General features: G+C 35.7%; 1 protein-coding gene across 10 annotated transcripts in view; it reads right to left on the bottom strand.

The window, feature by feature from the left end:
• LOC145680694 (uncharacterized) overlaps positions 1 to 15,929 on the bottom strand; it is a 357,368-nt gene that overhangs the window by 311,447 nt on the left and 29,992 nt on the right. For all 10 annotated transcript variants that reach the window (XM_081751597.1, XM_081751602.1, XM_081751603.1 and 7 more), the window contains exon 3: positions 14,793 to 15,295. In XM_081751597.1, coding sequence (XP_081607723.1) covers positions 14,793 to 15,295 — 503 coding nt within the window. The remainder of the gene's footprint in view (positions 1 to 14,792; positions 15,296 to 15,929) is intronic.

Below are 15,929 nucleotides of genomic sequence, written 5' to 3'. Positions count from 1 at the left end.
TTAACAATGAGTGTGAATTAATGCGCATCACATACGGCACATTACATTCGCATAAATACGGTAATTAAAAGCTACTGCTGATAAGTTAGAAAGGATTCGAAAATGTAATGTTTATGCAAATGTGTATCAACTACTAAGCAGCTCATGTTATGTTCACATATATTTGATAATTTCTATTTTTAAAAGGAATTTGATGTTTTAGAAATTGTGAAACATTAAGTTGTACTGCATTAAATGCACACAAATAAACCTTACCTAAAAGTTCCGTATGCTATTTTTCCATACACATTCTGCCAACGATGAAGCCGCCAAAAGAAATATCTCCAAAATCAATCGTTATATTGTATTTTAATTTCCCAAGCATTTTGAAGTAAGTTTTATAGATCTTTTCACATCAAGTTTTTTGGAAATTGTTTGTGTTAAAGTCTATCGCTATAGTTAGGAGGGGGGTTCAATAATTATTGTCCCCGGCATATTTAAAATATTTGAGCTGGGATGGATGATGGGGGATATTGTAGCCTAATGTCTTAGATGCCTTATACTAAATTTCAAAACCATAGCTGCTATATTAATACTCTTTCTTGTCGTTTCAGGTGTGAGAAGTGGCACCTAGCTTGAAAAATGGAGAAAACCGAACAACGAGCTGTCATCAAGTACCTCCAGAAAAAGGGGTTAAGCCCAAAGGAGATTCATGAGGACATGATCAGTGTGTTTGGTGATGGGGCTCCTTCCTACCAGGTGGTAAAGAACTGGTGCGGCGACTTCCGTTGCGGCAGGGAAAGCTGTCAACTGGCCCCTGGTGCTGGTCCTCAAACAACAGCATGCACGCCAGAAAACATTGATGCTGTGCATGATACGATTATAGTAGACAGACGAATCACGGTGCAATAGTTAGCAGACATCATGCACATCTCTGAAGGCTTAGCGGAAACCAATGTGCATGAACACTTGAGATTCAGAAAGGTGTCAGCACGATGGATACTCAAAATGTTATCTCGTGAACATCAGAAAGAAAGAGTTCGATGTTCAAGGGCTGGTTCGGAGGTTAGGGGGGCAGACCTGAAACAGTTCTGTGATAGATTTGTGACAGTGGATGAGACGTGGCTCCACCACTATGATCCCGAGTCCAAACGACACAGCATGGAGTGGCGGCACAGCAGTTCGCCTCCCCCACGCAAGTTCAAGATGCAAGCATCAGTACGCAAGGAGACTTTTTGGAAAAATAATACTGCTTATAGGTCAGGGACAATAATTATTGAACCATCCTCGTATTATTTACAAACCGATTTAAGGCATACAATGTTTAAAAGAAGAGGGATACAACGTTGAAATCTGGGTATCATTTAATAACATGTAATGTTAATACAGTAATGGCCAATATCACAGAAAGAAACTGACGCATTTTGCAACCTACTTGGTCTAGATGAGAACTTCAATCTCAGTGCATAATATTTAACATAAAACTCTATTAAACAACGCTACATGAGCATAAGAATATTAGTACTTCTACTTAGAAAAAAGGAAATTTATTTCTTTGTGAGTAATTAACTTTACGTTATACTCCTTGTCGTTGAACACATCAGTACACAGAATATAATTTAACATACAGGTTATAATTTGTTTCAAATGCCGTGCGGAAAATTTTGATGCGTAACCGCCATCAGCAGGAATGTGCTGTTACTTGTTAGTCTGTGGTTTCCTCTACCAGAACCCGGAGTGAAGTCATGCTGCAGTACAATGTGGTCGAAGCTAAATTGTTATTGCGAAGGATATATCATGCCCTTATTCAGTTCAACTATCCGACCGTCGAACAAAACTGTTCATGTCAAAATAACTAACAAAGACTCCTGGAGAAATATGCATCCTCACGACAAATAAAGTTTCAGTAACGAATGAACTGCTACAAAGTATACATTGGCTTGTCAAGAAAACCTATCCCCACAAAGGAAGACCGATCAAAACGCCCATGTGTCAACAGAACCATCCACCAATATTTGGAATTGTAGTGTTATCTTAAGACCCACGAACACTACCACCATCTTCAGTGAACTTTCGAACGAAAGACAAACGATTGGCAACAGTGCTTACAAGATTCAGCAAGTAACAAGTAGAAGTATGTGTCACACTAGATGAGGATTACCTTCACCTGTACCACGGGTTAAATACGGTAACTTTCTACAGCTCTAGGAAGGCAAAGGGTCGTACTGATTTTATCCGCTACAGCAAGACATCTCCCCCCCCCCCACACACACAAAAAAAAAAAAAAACATGGATATTATAGATTGGGTATAACACGTATTCTAGGTTGGTGATCCGTATAACTGACAAAAACGTATATGTGAGTGCCGCATTACCTGGAATCAACAATTATGACCCCCATTATCTACACAAATATCTGAGGTTTGTACGGACAAAACACTCCAAATGTGCACATTTACATACATAAGGTATCAAACCACGCTCATGTCCGACCTAGTCACTACCTCAGGTAAGCTTGATGTGAGGAGTGGGAGAAAATACCCATGTCTATTCTCCAGCGGATTCTCATACGATGGAAATCATAATGTTGGTGTCACAATCGAATACCACTCGTAGTGACATACCATTTCTTGAGGTAAGTATAGTCTTAACTTGTTCCAATATATCTGGAACAATTTCCTGCAAGAGCTATGAATTTTTATTGGGGGAAGGGGGAAAATATTGGAAACAAGCAACTGACATTGAAGACTGAACTGCCAATAGTTATTACTGTATATAATTGGACGGGGGAAGGGGGAAAATATTGGAAACAAGCAACTAACATTGAAGATTGAATTGGCAATAGTTATTACTGTACATAATTGGACATAAGATTGATTTATTTCATTATTTATTTACTTATATTATTATTATTATTATTATTATTAATAATAATAATAATAATAATAATAATAATAATAATAATAATAATATGGTCACGTAATTTAGCGTGAATAAAAAATAGATTGTTGATTCACTTCTGCAGTACACATGTATATATGTTTTTATGAAATACTATATAATTCTTGGTGTTATTTAGTTGATTATTTGCTAAACTCTCTTTGCAAGAACTTAGAAAAAAGTATATGCATTTTTGGTGATTGTCAATCTCGCAATATAACCTCCTAGTGCTTAGAGAAAACATGAACATACTGTATATACATACCGAAAGGACAAATATAAAAAGTAGGAAGAAATAGTTTTATTTATTTATTTATTTATTTATTTATTTAAGCCCTAAGAGGCCAGATACAACTCAGAGGCTATTTTATACTGGATATCTAACAACAATAACAATGGAAAGGATTTGGGAACGTATCGGTCAGAGCCTGTTTAGTAAGTACTATCCCTGCATTTGCCTGATACAACTGAGGAAAACAGTGAAAAAGCCCAGTCAGGATGGTCGTCAGTGGGAATCGAATCCACAACCTCCCGAATGCGACGTCAACGCTCTACCACTTCAACTATCCCAACCTATACAGGACATAATTAGGACGCATATAATTTCTATTAGAATTTATCCTTTACCAGAAACAAATATGAATCCCAATTTGTGTAAACTATTGATCTTGTGATTCTAGCACAATGTTCTAGCGGCGTTTACACATCAAATTAACGAATATTCTAATTCGCTAAATATTTTATGACGTAATATGTACATTTAACTAAGCATATACAATTTCTTTTTTAGTAACATGAAGTGTATATACTAACAACAAAAAAGTTAAATATCTAAAATTTAATTTACACCTTGTTATTAATCTGAAATATCATAATACACTCATTTACACGAAAAGACTGTCATAGTGAGAGTATTCAGATCATAAAAAATATATATATACTCACAAAGATTAAATTTCTATTAGTTATAGTAGTAACTTAATTGCTTTTTCCTTTTTTCTAAGTATAAAAGAAAATGAAGAATTGAATATGGCAGAAAAATTTTGTTAGTCCATTTCTTTATTTATTTATTTTAATAGTTTCAAGCAAGTATGATACCTACGAAAGAAGGAACACTTTTCATAGGAAACTATAGTTTTATTAATTCCTGATCTGTGAAATACATTGTAATAGATTTCAACAAACGTGGCATATACATTAAAGCTACATTAGTTTCAGCTTTAAAACTATATACGTGAAGTCCAATATAGCAATTAAATAACATGGCAACATAATATAACGTAACATTTAGATTAATGTTACATCACCACTCTGAGTTTTAAAGCTATAGGTACCAAAAACAAGACTGTGCAAGACTGTCTTCAAATACATCTCTATTGTTTCCTTCTCTTTGCCTGGATTTGTCCCCGTTGGTTGAATGCAGTAATTCATACTTTTAATATGGACAATATGAAACATATGCGACATGAAAAATACGACATTGAACATTCCCACAATGTTTATATTTAAATTAGCTTATACAAGTGAAACGCAGTGTTTCTTGCTTTATCGTAATCCACGTCTAGTATGATCCACAAGAGTGAGACATGAGTTATGGTTTTCCGTTTCCCTCTTTGTCTCCCTCAATTTCCTTTAACTTTCTATAAATATATTAAGAAATGACTAGATGTCCATAGTTCATATGATGGAACTAGCTTTCAAACTATCTACAAGCTGCGAGCTCTGTACGAATACAGTCAAAATTGTATTCGGTGTGAAACACAAATTACTCTTGAATATACTTGAACCCGGTATCCAAACATGCTAATTATTCAAGGTATCATACTTTTCAGAAATAATTAATCTGATCTCTAATTCATTTTATTTACATAATTCCCATTCGCACTTAAAAGACTGTTAATGTTAAGATTAGCTTCAACTTTCTTTCCAAACCTGTAATCAAAATCTCGGAAGAAAAAATTACGCTGAAAAAGTATAATACTTTCTCCAGTACATCATTTAGCACTTTTTACACAAACCAGAAGAAAACTCTCTTCAAAATTAAATGAAAAGCCTTTCTGTTTTCTGCTAACATACTACAACCACAAACAATACACAAATGTAAAAAAATCTCCTTCCCTGCACTCACAAGGGTGGAAGGTGAGTGAATTTTTATTGAATATGTACCCAAGACCATTTATAACAGTAAATATACAAATAAATTTCCGAAGATGGTGTTCCTGTCCATGCTTAGTTTCCCTCTAAATCACTACACGCTTTTTCACCTGTCGTGTTTTGCGCGATCACGTTGCAAAAGAGAAGACATGATAAAATGCAATTTCCTTTCCAAAAGTCATGCCTTGCTCAGATGTATCCTTCCCTTTCGCCGCTGCCAGAGACTGCTTTTTACAATCACCCTAAATAGTGTACAAAAAGATTGATGTTTTAAAGAATACTAAATCTTGACATTGTACGCAATTTTAACTCAGCTTACGTTAATTCGGTTTAAGAGTATATAAGTAACGTATCTGCAAGTATTTGACACTAACTATATGCATTTTGCTGCTGACCCGAATGTTTAAATGAGTAATTACCAGAAGAGATTTTATATCATTGTGCAGTGCGATTTGTTTTCACGTTTACTTACAAAAAAAACGGAAAGTACATAGTTAGCCTATAGTTTCTGGGTAACTAAACGAGCCTCGAGCAAAATTCCCAATCTGAAACGTCTACAATGACCTACAGGATACAAAAATGAAACGGAATAATAATAATAATAATAATAATAATAATAATAATAATAATAATAATAATAATAATAATAATAATAATAATAATAATAATAATAATATGAAGAAGAAGAAGAATTTTGAATGTAAGATAAATAATGTAAGACAAAATAAACATGCTTAGCCAATATTTCGGACTGATAATCCTCATCTTTTTACTCTTATTTGTAAGATTACACGGTCTCTGAGAAAACCAATGGTTCATCCTCTTTGAAACTAAAGCTCTCCAATCGTTCCTACCTTGTTTCCCGAACCAGAATGAAATTTCGTGACTTTTTCTTTACCAAACCATAAAATTTCGTAACATTTTCAAGAGCGAATTATGGTGTGAATTAGGCCGAATTTTCATGTATGCGATAGAAGCGTGCTTTGTCTGCGGTTTGGTAGCGTCTAAAGCCTAACATAAGCACTTTTGGTGGTGAATTTTGACGTTTTATAGAACAAACTTTTCCAGTCTGTATTTATATTTGTACAGATAAAAAAAATCGTGACTCAAAAGCTAAATTTCGATTATTTTTTCTGTGACTTTCATGATCGTTTTCAGATTTCGTGACTTATTCCTAAGTTTCGTGACCGACAGATACCCTGTTACTTAATACATCCAAAAGTTTCTTTTTATTTTCAATTTTTCGATTTTCAAACAAGAATCCTGGATACCTATACCTCATGCGTTTCCATACAAGTATCCTGGTCTGTCACCTTCGACATTATGATCGATATTCAGTTATTCGTATGATATGAGAACATTTTTAATATTTTTCCCTCAATATCAGTTCATGTCAATGCAGAAATAACAATCTTAGTGCATTATGTAAGAACTTACACTATGGCAACCAGACATCCTTAAAAAAAAAAAAAAAAAAAAAAAGTCTACTGTCCATAACTTTCCCGAATTCACATTGTTTCAAGTAATAATTTATCAATATAACCTAGATAGTGACAACGGAAAAATAAAAGAGAACGAACTATGAAGTCATAACTCTCTTCTTTTTAACCAACTCTATGGCGCGATTCTGAAGTGCAAACGTGAAAAAGACCACCATCAAGATTTAAAGATATTTTAAACAATGAATGCTACATTTATTGATTTATTATTATTATTATTATTATTATTATTATTATTATTATTTCGTGTGATTATACATCGACCGACTCCTTTCAGAATAGTGGATTAAATCTTGTTGCCATGTGAATTTTGCAATGACGTAGTGCGCATCCCGGGAAGTAAACAGCTATGGACATAGATAATTTGTCACTGAATTCACGTGTCACGGATAAACGCTAAGATTTAGTCTCAGACAAAAACTACCTAGATCAGTGTTAGACAAAAGGTAGGATTTATCAACGTTATACAAAAGGCCAGATAGTGTGGTCCCAAAAGCCTAACACCTCTATCGCGCAAACGGCAGCCCTAGTAAAGTAACACTGGTGTCAACTAGTGTCAACTGTAAACAGGAAATATTTGACCCATCTTCGTTTCGCTGATGACATCATTCTCCTCAAGAACAGCCGTGCTGAACTGCAAGATATGATAGAAAATCTTAATTTGAAGAGGGAATGAATGTGAAGAAGACGAAAGTGACGTTTAGAACCTTGCAAGAAAATCAAGGATTGAAGGGGAAAATATGGAATCAGAAGAGAATAATACGAAATTGGAATGTCTATTTGCGACAGAAGATACCAATGGATATTCGTACCTAACAACATGTAAATCCTCCTTTCTTTTCGTATAGCAGCGATCCAACGTGGTAGATACGTAATGAGATACTGGCTGTCATCCGCAGGTGGCTAATTAAGCTCGTGTAATGCAACCTTCAGAGCCGAGATAGATGTGCAGGGTATCTCGAGAGAATTGATGTGCTTGAGTTATTCCCTGACACCTCCCAGGTTCCAGTTTCTCAATGAGACTAAGAGATCCTGGGAGTTTATGGGCTATGGGAGATACTTGAAATCCGGACCTCGAAATATTTCTACACATGACGTATGAGATGCTTAGGATGTTATTGTCTCGGACACCAGTCATGCGTTTGTGGACAACTAATAAGTAATCTTGACATTTAAACATGTGCAATGCATCGACCTTTACAATTGATATGTACAAGGGCTCCAACGCTTCACAGGATTTCTACCACACACACTAATTTGTCATTCATCAGATCAATAGACCTTCGAGTTTTTTCTCTCAGTTAATTATATGGTTGCTGCACCAAGGGATTTGTGCACGTTGCTGGATCCAGGAAGAGTGAGTGACGCTGGATACATCTTGCGAAATAGACGTGTGAGTGTACAGTTTTCGGATAGGAGGTAGTGTTCTCTGAGCTCAGGTACTAAACACATACTCAAGTACGTATGAAAAGAGCTTGAGAGCACTAGTATCACCATGTCACATACCTTTTCTATTTTTTACAGTCTCTGTACACGCGAACCGCTAATATTCGCAATTGGCTTGTTCATAGATGCTGTCTGTAACTAATGAGTAAGTTTCTTCGACACTACTAAATTTAAAAGCTCCCACCAAGTTTTTCAGCGAATTGAAAGCTTTTTCGTAGTAAACGAACGTGTATATAAGGGTAATTCATGCACATTAACAATTCTATCAGTTCCGTCCGGAAGAACTGTATCTTCATAAACAGTTTGCAAATTGCGGTTTGCAGTTTGCAGACAAGACTAATAGGTCCGTAATTACATTATTTTCTTTATTTTCTTTCTTACCCAGTAGTATAATCATGTCACTTCTTTACTTCTCGACCTTCTGTAGACTTTAGTTTAAAGCTACGTTACGATCTTTCCCACTTCTGCTCCAACATCCATTAATATATTTCATGTAATTATGTCATCTTCTGTTGCATTGCCTCGTTCCATGTTACTTACAGCGTAAGCATCTCTTGCAGCACGAAGGCATCTTTTTGTTTCCTATTAATCTTCGCTTGGGGTGGTCCATAGCTTGAAGAGAGCTGAACTTCCTTCAGGATTTCTTCACGGCTTTTACTGGTTGTCACACCTTCTTTCCTCATAGTAATACTCTGCTCTCGCCGACTGCTTGGGGTTTAACTTGTTTTCTTTGAGTCCATGAATGTTCAACAATTTTTCTTACCACGTTGCTGCTGACTTCTTATATTTTCTGCCATACATTTTCGTATTGTTCAGCAAAGTTTGACATATTCTATTTTGAATGTCGGATTACTATTACTTACTTTTATTTTTTATTTTTAATTATGAGAGTATATTTCCTCAAAGATTTTCTTCTCATTTTTCTTCGTCATATTTCCTACTCTTGTAGCAGTATCCATCAAAATTTTTGTGTTCTCTACTGAATTAACGTTTGTTGCTTTTAATAATAAATGAAGAAATTAATGATTTCATAATACAACAATTTCTCTATAGATGAGAATTCAATCACATACAAACAGTGAAAAGATACAAGACTGGAATGGAAATCGAACAGTGATCTCCACCTTACCGCGCCGATGCGTTAACCACTACACTACAGAGCCTGCTTCCTGAACAGATACACATTCTATCACTCTTGAAGTCAATGCTCAACTACTCAGACCACATGAATTGTATCATAACTTTTGTTGTCCTTGAACAATATAATGCTTACGTTATATAACATCTCTGACGGTTGAGAATTACGTAACTGGTGTGATGTAAAATCAGTTATTGGTGTTCACATCTCCCATAATGATCTTTACATGACTGTCTTCTCCGTTATTAAACTCTCTAATATCTTCATAATTTCTTATATTTTCTCTTATGATGACTTGTTGTAGAACAAAGGTCTAAATCACACTTAATTTGTAGTTCTGGAAGTTTGATAAGCCATTTTATTCAATTGGAGTGCCATTTATCTCGCAGACATTGCTGTTCGTTTTCCGTTGATCAGAAAACCTCACCACCAATCTTCCCCCTTCCCCGTTTACCCCTGTAAGAGAATACGTCTCCGCTATTCAATTTGTATTTCTTCTCATTTTCTTCTTACCTCATATAAGCCGATGATATTTCACTTTATCTAGAATTACTCTTCCAATTCCTGAAATTTTGCTCCTAACGAGAGAAATACCGCATTATACATACGTAACAATGGACAGTTTTAAGTGTCAAACTAGTAGATAACTCCGGGTACTCTTAGCACCATTTGCTCTCATGTACTTTTCAACGTTATCGGTCCAAAAAAAAAAAATAAAATAAAATAAAATAAAATAAAATAAAAATAAATAAAAATAAAAACAAATAACCTCCAGGGAATGAGAATTCGGCCTCCATGGCTTTTTGTGTCCTTGCATAATTGCTAAAAAAAGTATATAATTACAATTTCAGAACTTTATAAAACCTCTAACGCCCGATAATCTGAATGGCGTGAAGCCTCCTACAAAAACATCTTCCATATGTTACAGCATCGAACCGAACAGGCAATTGACGTGTTCCTGAGAAATCGCCTGCCACGGTGTTTGTATGTGCTTTTACAAGATATAAACACTGTGTTCTGGAAGAATGTGACAAATAATTCGGTAGACGCTACGCGAGGTGACTATGTAGGCCACCGAAGCAGCGTTACACGTCGTTTATTGTAGAAGGTTAGCAAATTACAGGATACATGTGGTCGCTGGTCGGGCACTGTTTCTCTGAAAATGTAACGCCCGGAGTAGTTTGATGCACAGTTGTGATCTCAGCCTCTAGAATCTCACTGATGTAACCCCACTGGTAAAGTTGCCCTCAATGTATAGCAACTGAGCCCGCGTGTTACATCCAATAGTCTGACACCATCAGCCCTGCCTTCCCGATATGACACTCAATAAGGAATACTACCAGACTGCGTACACCACATTAGCGTCTAACGCGCATATGATCCCCAATGTAGGACAAGGTAAAGCGGAGATTGTTCAAAGCCACAAATGTATGCCAATCCATGGATGACGCTGTATGGTCTGTCACAGCCATGAGGACAAGATGCCTTTCATTCAGTAATCGGGACACATTGCGCGGCCCAATGGCCGACTGTCCTTGTGTACGGATTTTTAGTGTCCACTGCTTCCACGAATGCCTCACTGCCGTGGGGACATACCACAATTTTCACAAACAGAACTGTATATAATGAATTACTTATTAGAAGTTAATGAAAAAACATAATTGCTTCCTCACATTGGGAGGTAAAGTACTAATCAAAAAAGAAAAGAAAAATAAGAGAATTAGGGTTCTGGATTAAGGTAGGGGCTCACGCTTAAAGCAGGATCATGTGGTCATGATAATGTTACCAGGATCGGATAAAATGAGTTTATGGAGCAGGACATTTGGGCGCAGACGTTCAGGCGCGAGACATTTGGGCGCAAAGTCGTATATCTGAATAGATTAATTTACTTAAATGGGTTATAATGTATTTCATATCTGGAACCCTGATGTCTACGTATTAAGAGCCTTGAAAATAAGCACAAATATCACAAAGATAAACAAATAACTGCACAATTTAAAATATTCAAGAAGGTGAAATTTTATCCCAATTTTCTTTAAAAAGCTATCTTCAAAAACTAAATTTTCGTTACGTTACAGTATGTCCTATGGCAGTCACCGAAAGTCTCAGTTGCATTAAATGCTTGGTTTAGTTTTAGTACATTTTTGTATAACGCAGAAAGAAAAAATATACAGGTCTAATTATTTTGTTTCTAGAATAATATATCCTAATTTCAGGGAAATCGGAGATCATGATCCGCAGATTCTTTTCGACGCGAATCTGTATTGAACTGAAATAAAATTTGCTGTAGTTATCGTATGACACCCCAAAATAAAATTCTGTGAAGTTACCTTTATATCATTTCTAACGTAAAGGAATAGCGGGACAGGGAGTTTGGGCGCCACCATTTGGGCGCGGACGTTTTGGCGCTGCCGTTTGGGCACCGGATGTTTGGGCGCAAAGCCGTTTAGGCGCCAGACGTTTGGGCGCGAGGTACATAGTAAAAATCACAATTTATGACATATAAAGTAAGCTAGGCACTGAAAACTATTCACGAATCAAGATATATACATTTCCTACACTTCTATCTTTATCTCACCTCATTTATCTGTATATTTTCTAAATTAAATAGTTTAATGCGTTTTTGGCATTTGTTGCCCAACCTTGTCATGGACTGGTTTTTCGCTTGTTCACGATTCTTGTACTTTTGATCTAATGATCTAATTTTTGTATTATACAAGAAAGCTAGGAAATGAAGGAATCAAACGAACTGTTAATAATTTTCTTGATGTTAATTAAAACATATTGATTTAATTTTTGTATTTTTTTTAAAAAAAAAAGTTAATAATTACATTCTTATGACTATTAAAATTTGTTTTCTTTCGTATTACGTTTGCCAAACTCTTCTCTTCCTTAAGTCCAATAAAGAACTACCAATAAAAGATTTCCGCGCACTCGAGTTGAGGGAAGTGGCCCCGCGTAGCGTAGTCGCTAACGCTCTCGCCTTTGGTGCAAGCGGTTCCGGGCTCGATTCCTGGTGGGTACTACAAAAACACGCTCTTTCAGGCCAGCCACCCTGAATGAGGTTTTCCTGGGTTTTCCTCATTCGCACCAGGTAAATGTCGGTACCTAATTTATAGGTCCAGGCTGCTTCCTTCCTTCCTTCCCTTTCCCCGGATAGTGTGCTCCCTCTAACGTGACGGGCTAAATGGCCTTAGATGCCGAGAGCCCAGAAACCTAAAAATTCTAAATCCTAATCGAGTTGAGGGAAAGATGTTAATACAGGGTGTCTAAGACATTGAGTTTAGGAACTGCAGTATGCCGTATTTCTGGTATCTCTTTTATTATTATTATTATTATTATTAACATTCCAATATAAAAATCAAAACTTAACACACTTTTTTTTCCGTCCCATTGTAAGCATTTAATCTGCATTAAAGAAAGTGGCGAAAGGAAAAAAAGAACGATTTCAAAGTGAAAAATAATTGTTAAGTGTGCATATATTGGTCATTTAGCCACTAGAAATGTGTTTGACATTTACACTTATTGCATAACTACAATAGAAGGCCTGCTTTAAGTTTTTTTAATGGAATAGGCTCACTATGTATGTAATGCAGTCAATCATATCTAGTCTGGTCTACTTACCTTTGGCTTGAAAAGTTATCAAATAAAAAGCACACTTAACTTTGGCCGAAACTTAAATTTACAAAATGTAATTGTTAATTCAGTTTTTAGAATTTTGAAATTCCAGTATTTCTAGTATGTAAAACAAAATCCAGTATAATTCAAGGACTTCCACTACATAAACACCTTGTGATATCTTGATTCGAACTTAGTACCCAGCGCCTAACATAATGACTTTTTAATTTAACTCGCGCCCAAACGTCCAGTGCTCAAACGGCGGGGCCTAAACGTCCGCGCCCAAACGGCGGAGTCCAAGCGTCACGTACCGAGGAATAGGCATTTTGGATATTCATAACTTCATAGCTATTCATAACATTATATTACTGTTTATTACTATATTTGCACTAGAGATAATTGGAAAGGAAACAACAGTGAATTGTCTTATGTTACACTTATCATGACATTATCATTCCATGACGGAATTATGGGTCAAACCCCACAGTATTCTACAATGTCAACGGTTTCAAAATTCTGTACAATACGGCGAATTCCTTCATCTGCCTGAATTAATTTTCTTCCTCTCTTGGGCGACTTGCCTCGCACACTAAGTCCCGCTTGTTTTGTGTCCCGCTAAGTGCATCAAAAAAGCGACAAATCGACGGATGGCCCATTTGAAGCTCCGACTGCAGTCCACGATGAGCTGCTTCGGCGTGGTGTTCGTTCTTGACTATATTCATTGAGAACTCTGTCATACAGATTCCACACCCTTATTGGAAATAATGTTATTCTTGTACCATGCGTTTTAATAATTTATTATAGAAAATGAAAATGCAAAAATGAAAATATGTACAGTATTGTACACATTTTAAGATAAATTCTATAATGTCTTACTCAAAAAATCAAGTACATAGTGCAATATTAATATACAGTCACATCTTGAAAATAACTAAACAACAACGAAAAAGTTCGTTTTTTTTTTACACAAATTTCTTTATTACATATGCCTTATTTTATTAAAAACAAGTATTCTTTTAGAACTAAGCCACATAGCACGGAGTACGAATATCGCGACCCGGATAATCGCGAGTCTGCTGCAGTTCCTTATGTTAAGATAAAACAAATGGGACAGGTACGTCGCTAAAAGGAACGTCTACTTACGTGACTGAAGATTTACTGTTTAACGTGCTAGAGTAATGACATTAATCTTTATGCAAATCTTATTTTAGTGATGTATAGTCAGTATGCGAGCTCCTATAAATACTGATTTTAGAATTTGCAATATGATTGTCAATTTATGGAGCTTCCCCTTCCCGACTGCCACATGAAATTAAATCATTAACGATAAATTTATCATCACCCAGTAATAAATCCATCATAAATCTAAATTCCACGCGGTCATGCAGAAAAATAGCAATCGCATTAATTCGGATACGTGTGAAGACAGATATTACTCTATCGTACAGGAAAAAATCGAGTTAAGCATCCGTACTCATCCAGCTAAGTCACAAAGCTTCCGTTTCGAGTAATACGGAAATTACAGAACTTTTTCTTTCACCTGTAATATGTAATCGAAATTACTGGAAGAAGCTTCTTTTAATTCCATGGAATTCTAATATATCTATCTATCTATCTATCTATCTATCTATCTATCTATATCTATATCTATATATCTATATCTATATCTATATCTATATATATATATATATATATATATATATATATCTATATATACGTGAAACAAATATTATTTGGTAGTAATTTACGTACGTAAAGGTATTATACTTTTAGTCAGATTAAACGTGGCGTAATTCGTGTTTGACCTGTTTCCAGCGTTTGAAATAAGCAAGAAGTTCAACATAATTTTACATATATATATATATATATATATATATATATATATATATATACACGCTCCTTCATTCATCACGATACATTTTTGTAATACTCAGATGCTTTTAAAAGCGAATGGGAGTAATGTAAATTTAACTGCCATACTCAATGCAAATAAATACACAAAGCAATTTTGCACTTACCTTTCTCCTGCAGTCGATCGCCGATTCCTTCGATGGATAGCATTTTGACTACTTGAAGGGTTGCCTATGTCTTCACTTAATATTTTTATATCTTCGTCGTCATCATCATCATCATCACCACCATCACCTTCACCTTCATTAATGTCTCCACTGTCAACATATTGTTCCGTATCACCTGAATAAAACTCTTCACTTTGAGATGTATCAGGTCTGAGAGGAACAATTTCAACACCCTGGTCCGACACTATCATTTCGGATGTTTCTGCTTCTATATTTTCATCAGTCATACTGGCACATGTATCATTTTGCACAAGTTCTTCTGCACTTTGTGCTAATTCCTCTTTCCACGAAACTTTAGAGTTTGTTTCCCTTTCAGTCTTCAACATCACACTCACTGGAGCAAGGATTGATTCAGGCTCTTCTGCTGGTGCAACAATGGTTTCTGGAATACTATGTCTCTCTTTCTTCACAGATATTTGAGACGACCACTGAGGTTCTGAACTCTGAAACAAAAGGAAGAACTATTAAGGTGTTAACGAAAACGTGATTTACAACTCTTTAAACGACGAATTTTAATCCCTGAATGTTTAAGTGTATCACGCTTACAGGATCCCTCAACAACAGAAATCTAACTTCAGAAGTTGTATTAAAAAAATTTAAAAAATTAACTGCTATGATTTAGTCACCTCCCTGCAGAACCAGATGAATTTATCTATTATATTCGGCACACCGAATGAGCATCATCTTCGGTCGAATTTAAAAAGGTGAGGAGGGAATGGTTTGTTTGAGGATGCTTATTTCGAACACTTCAAATTTCCGTGAATCAGAAGAAGCAGTGGAGGAAGTAATCAGTTTCATCTTTCGACTGTTTTACACAAATATTTAATTAGAGTCCTTATAATGATCGCTCAGAAAACTCTTCCGTCCCTATTCAATCAAAGAAGTCGCCTACAACAAGAGTGCCAAATGCAACTGACGAACTGTTTTACTCTGCAGCAAGAGATGATTAACTGAAACCTATAAACTAAGTTCTAATATCATCATCATCATCATAGGTACTCTGCCATTATTGGCACATCACTTGCAGCAACTAAGCTTCCATGCTCCATGGTCTTTCGATAAACCTCTTCGTCTTCT

This window comes from Thermobia domestica, chromosome 3 (genome assembly GCF_964235325.1).
Source record: "Thermobia domestica chromosome 3, izTheDome1.hap1.1, whole genome shotgun sequence".
NCBI lineage: Eukaryota > Metazoa > Arthropoda > Insecta > Zygentoma > Lepismatidae > Thermobia > Thermobia domestica.
The sequence above is the reverse complement of the archived record's forward strand: the minus strand, read 5'-3'. Positions and strand labels throughout refer to the sequence as shown.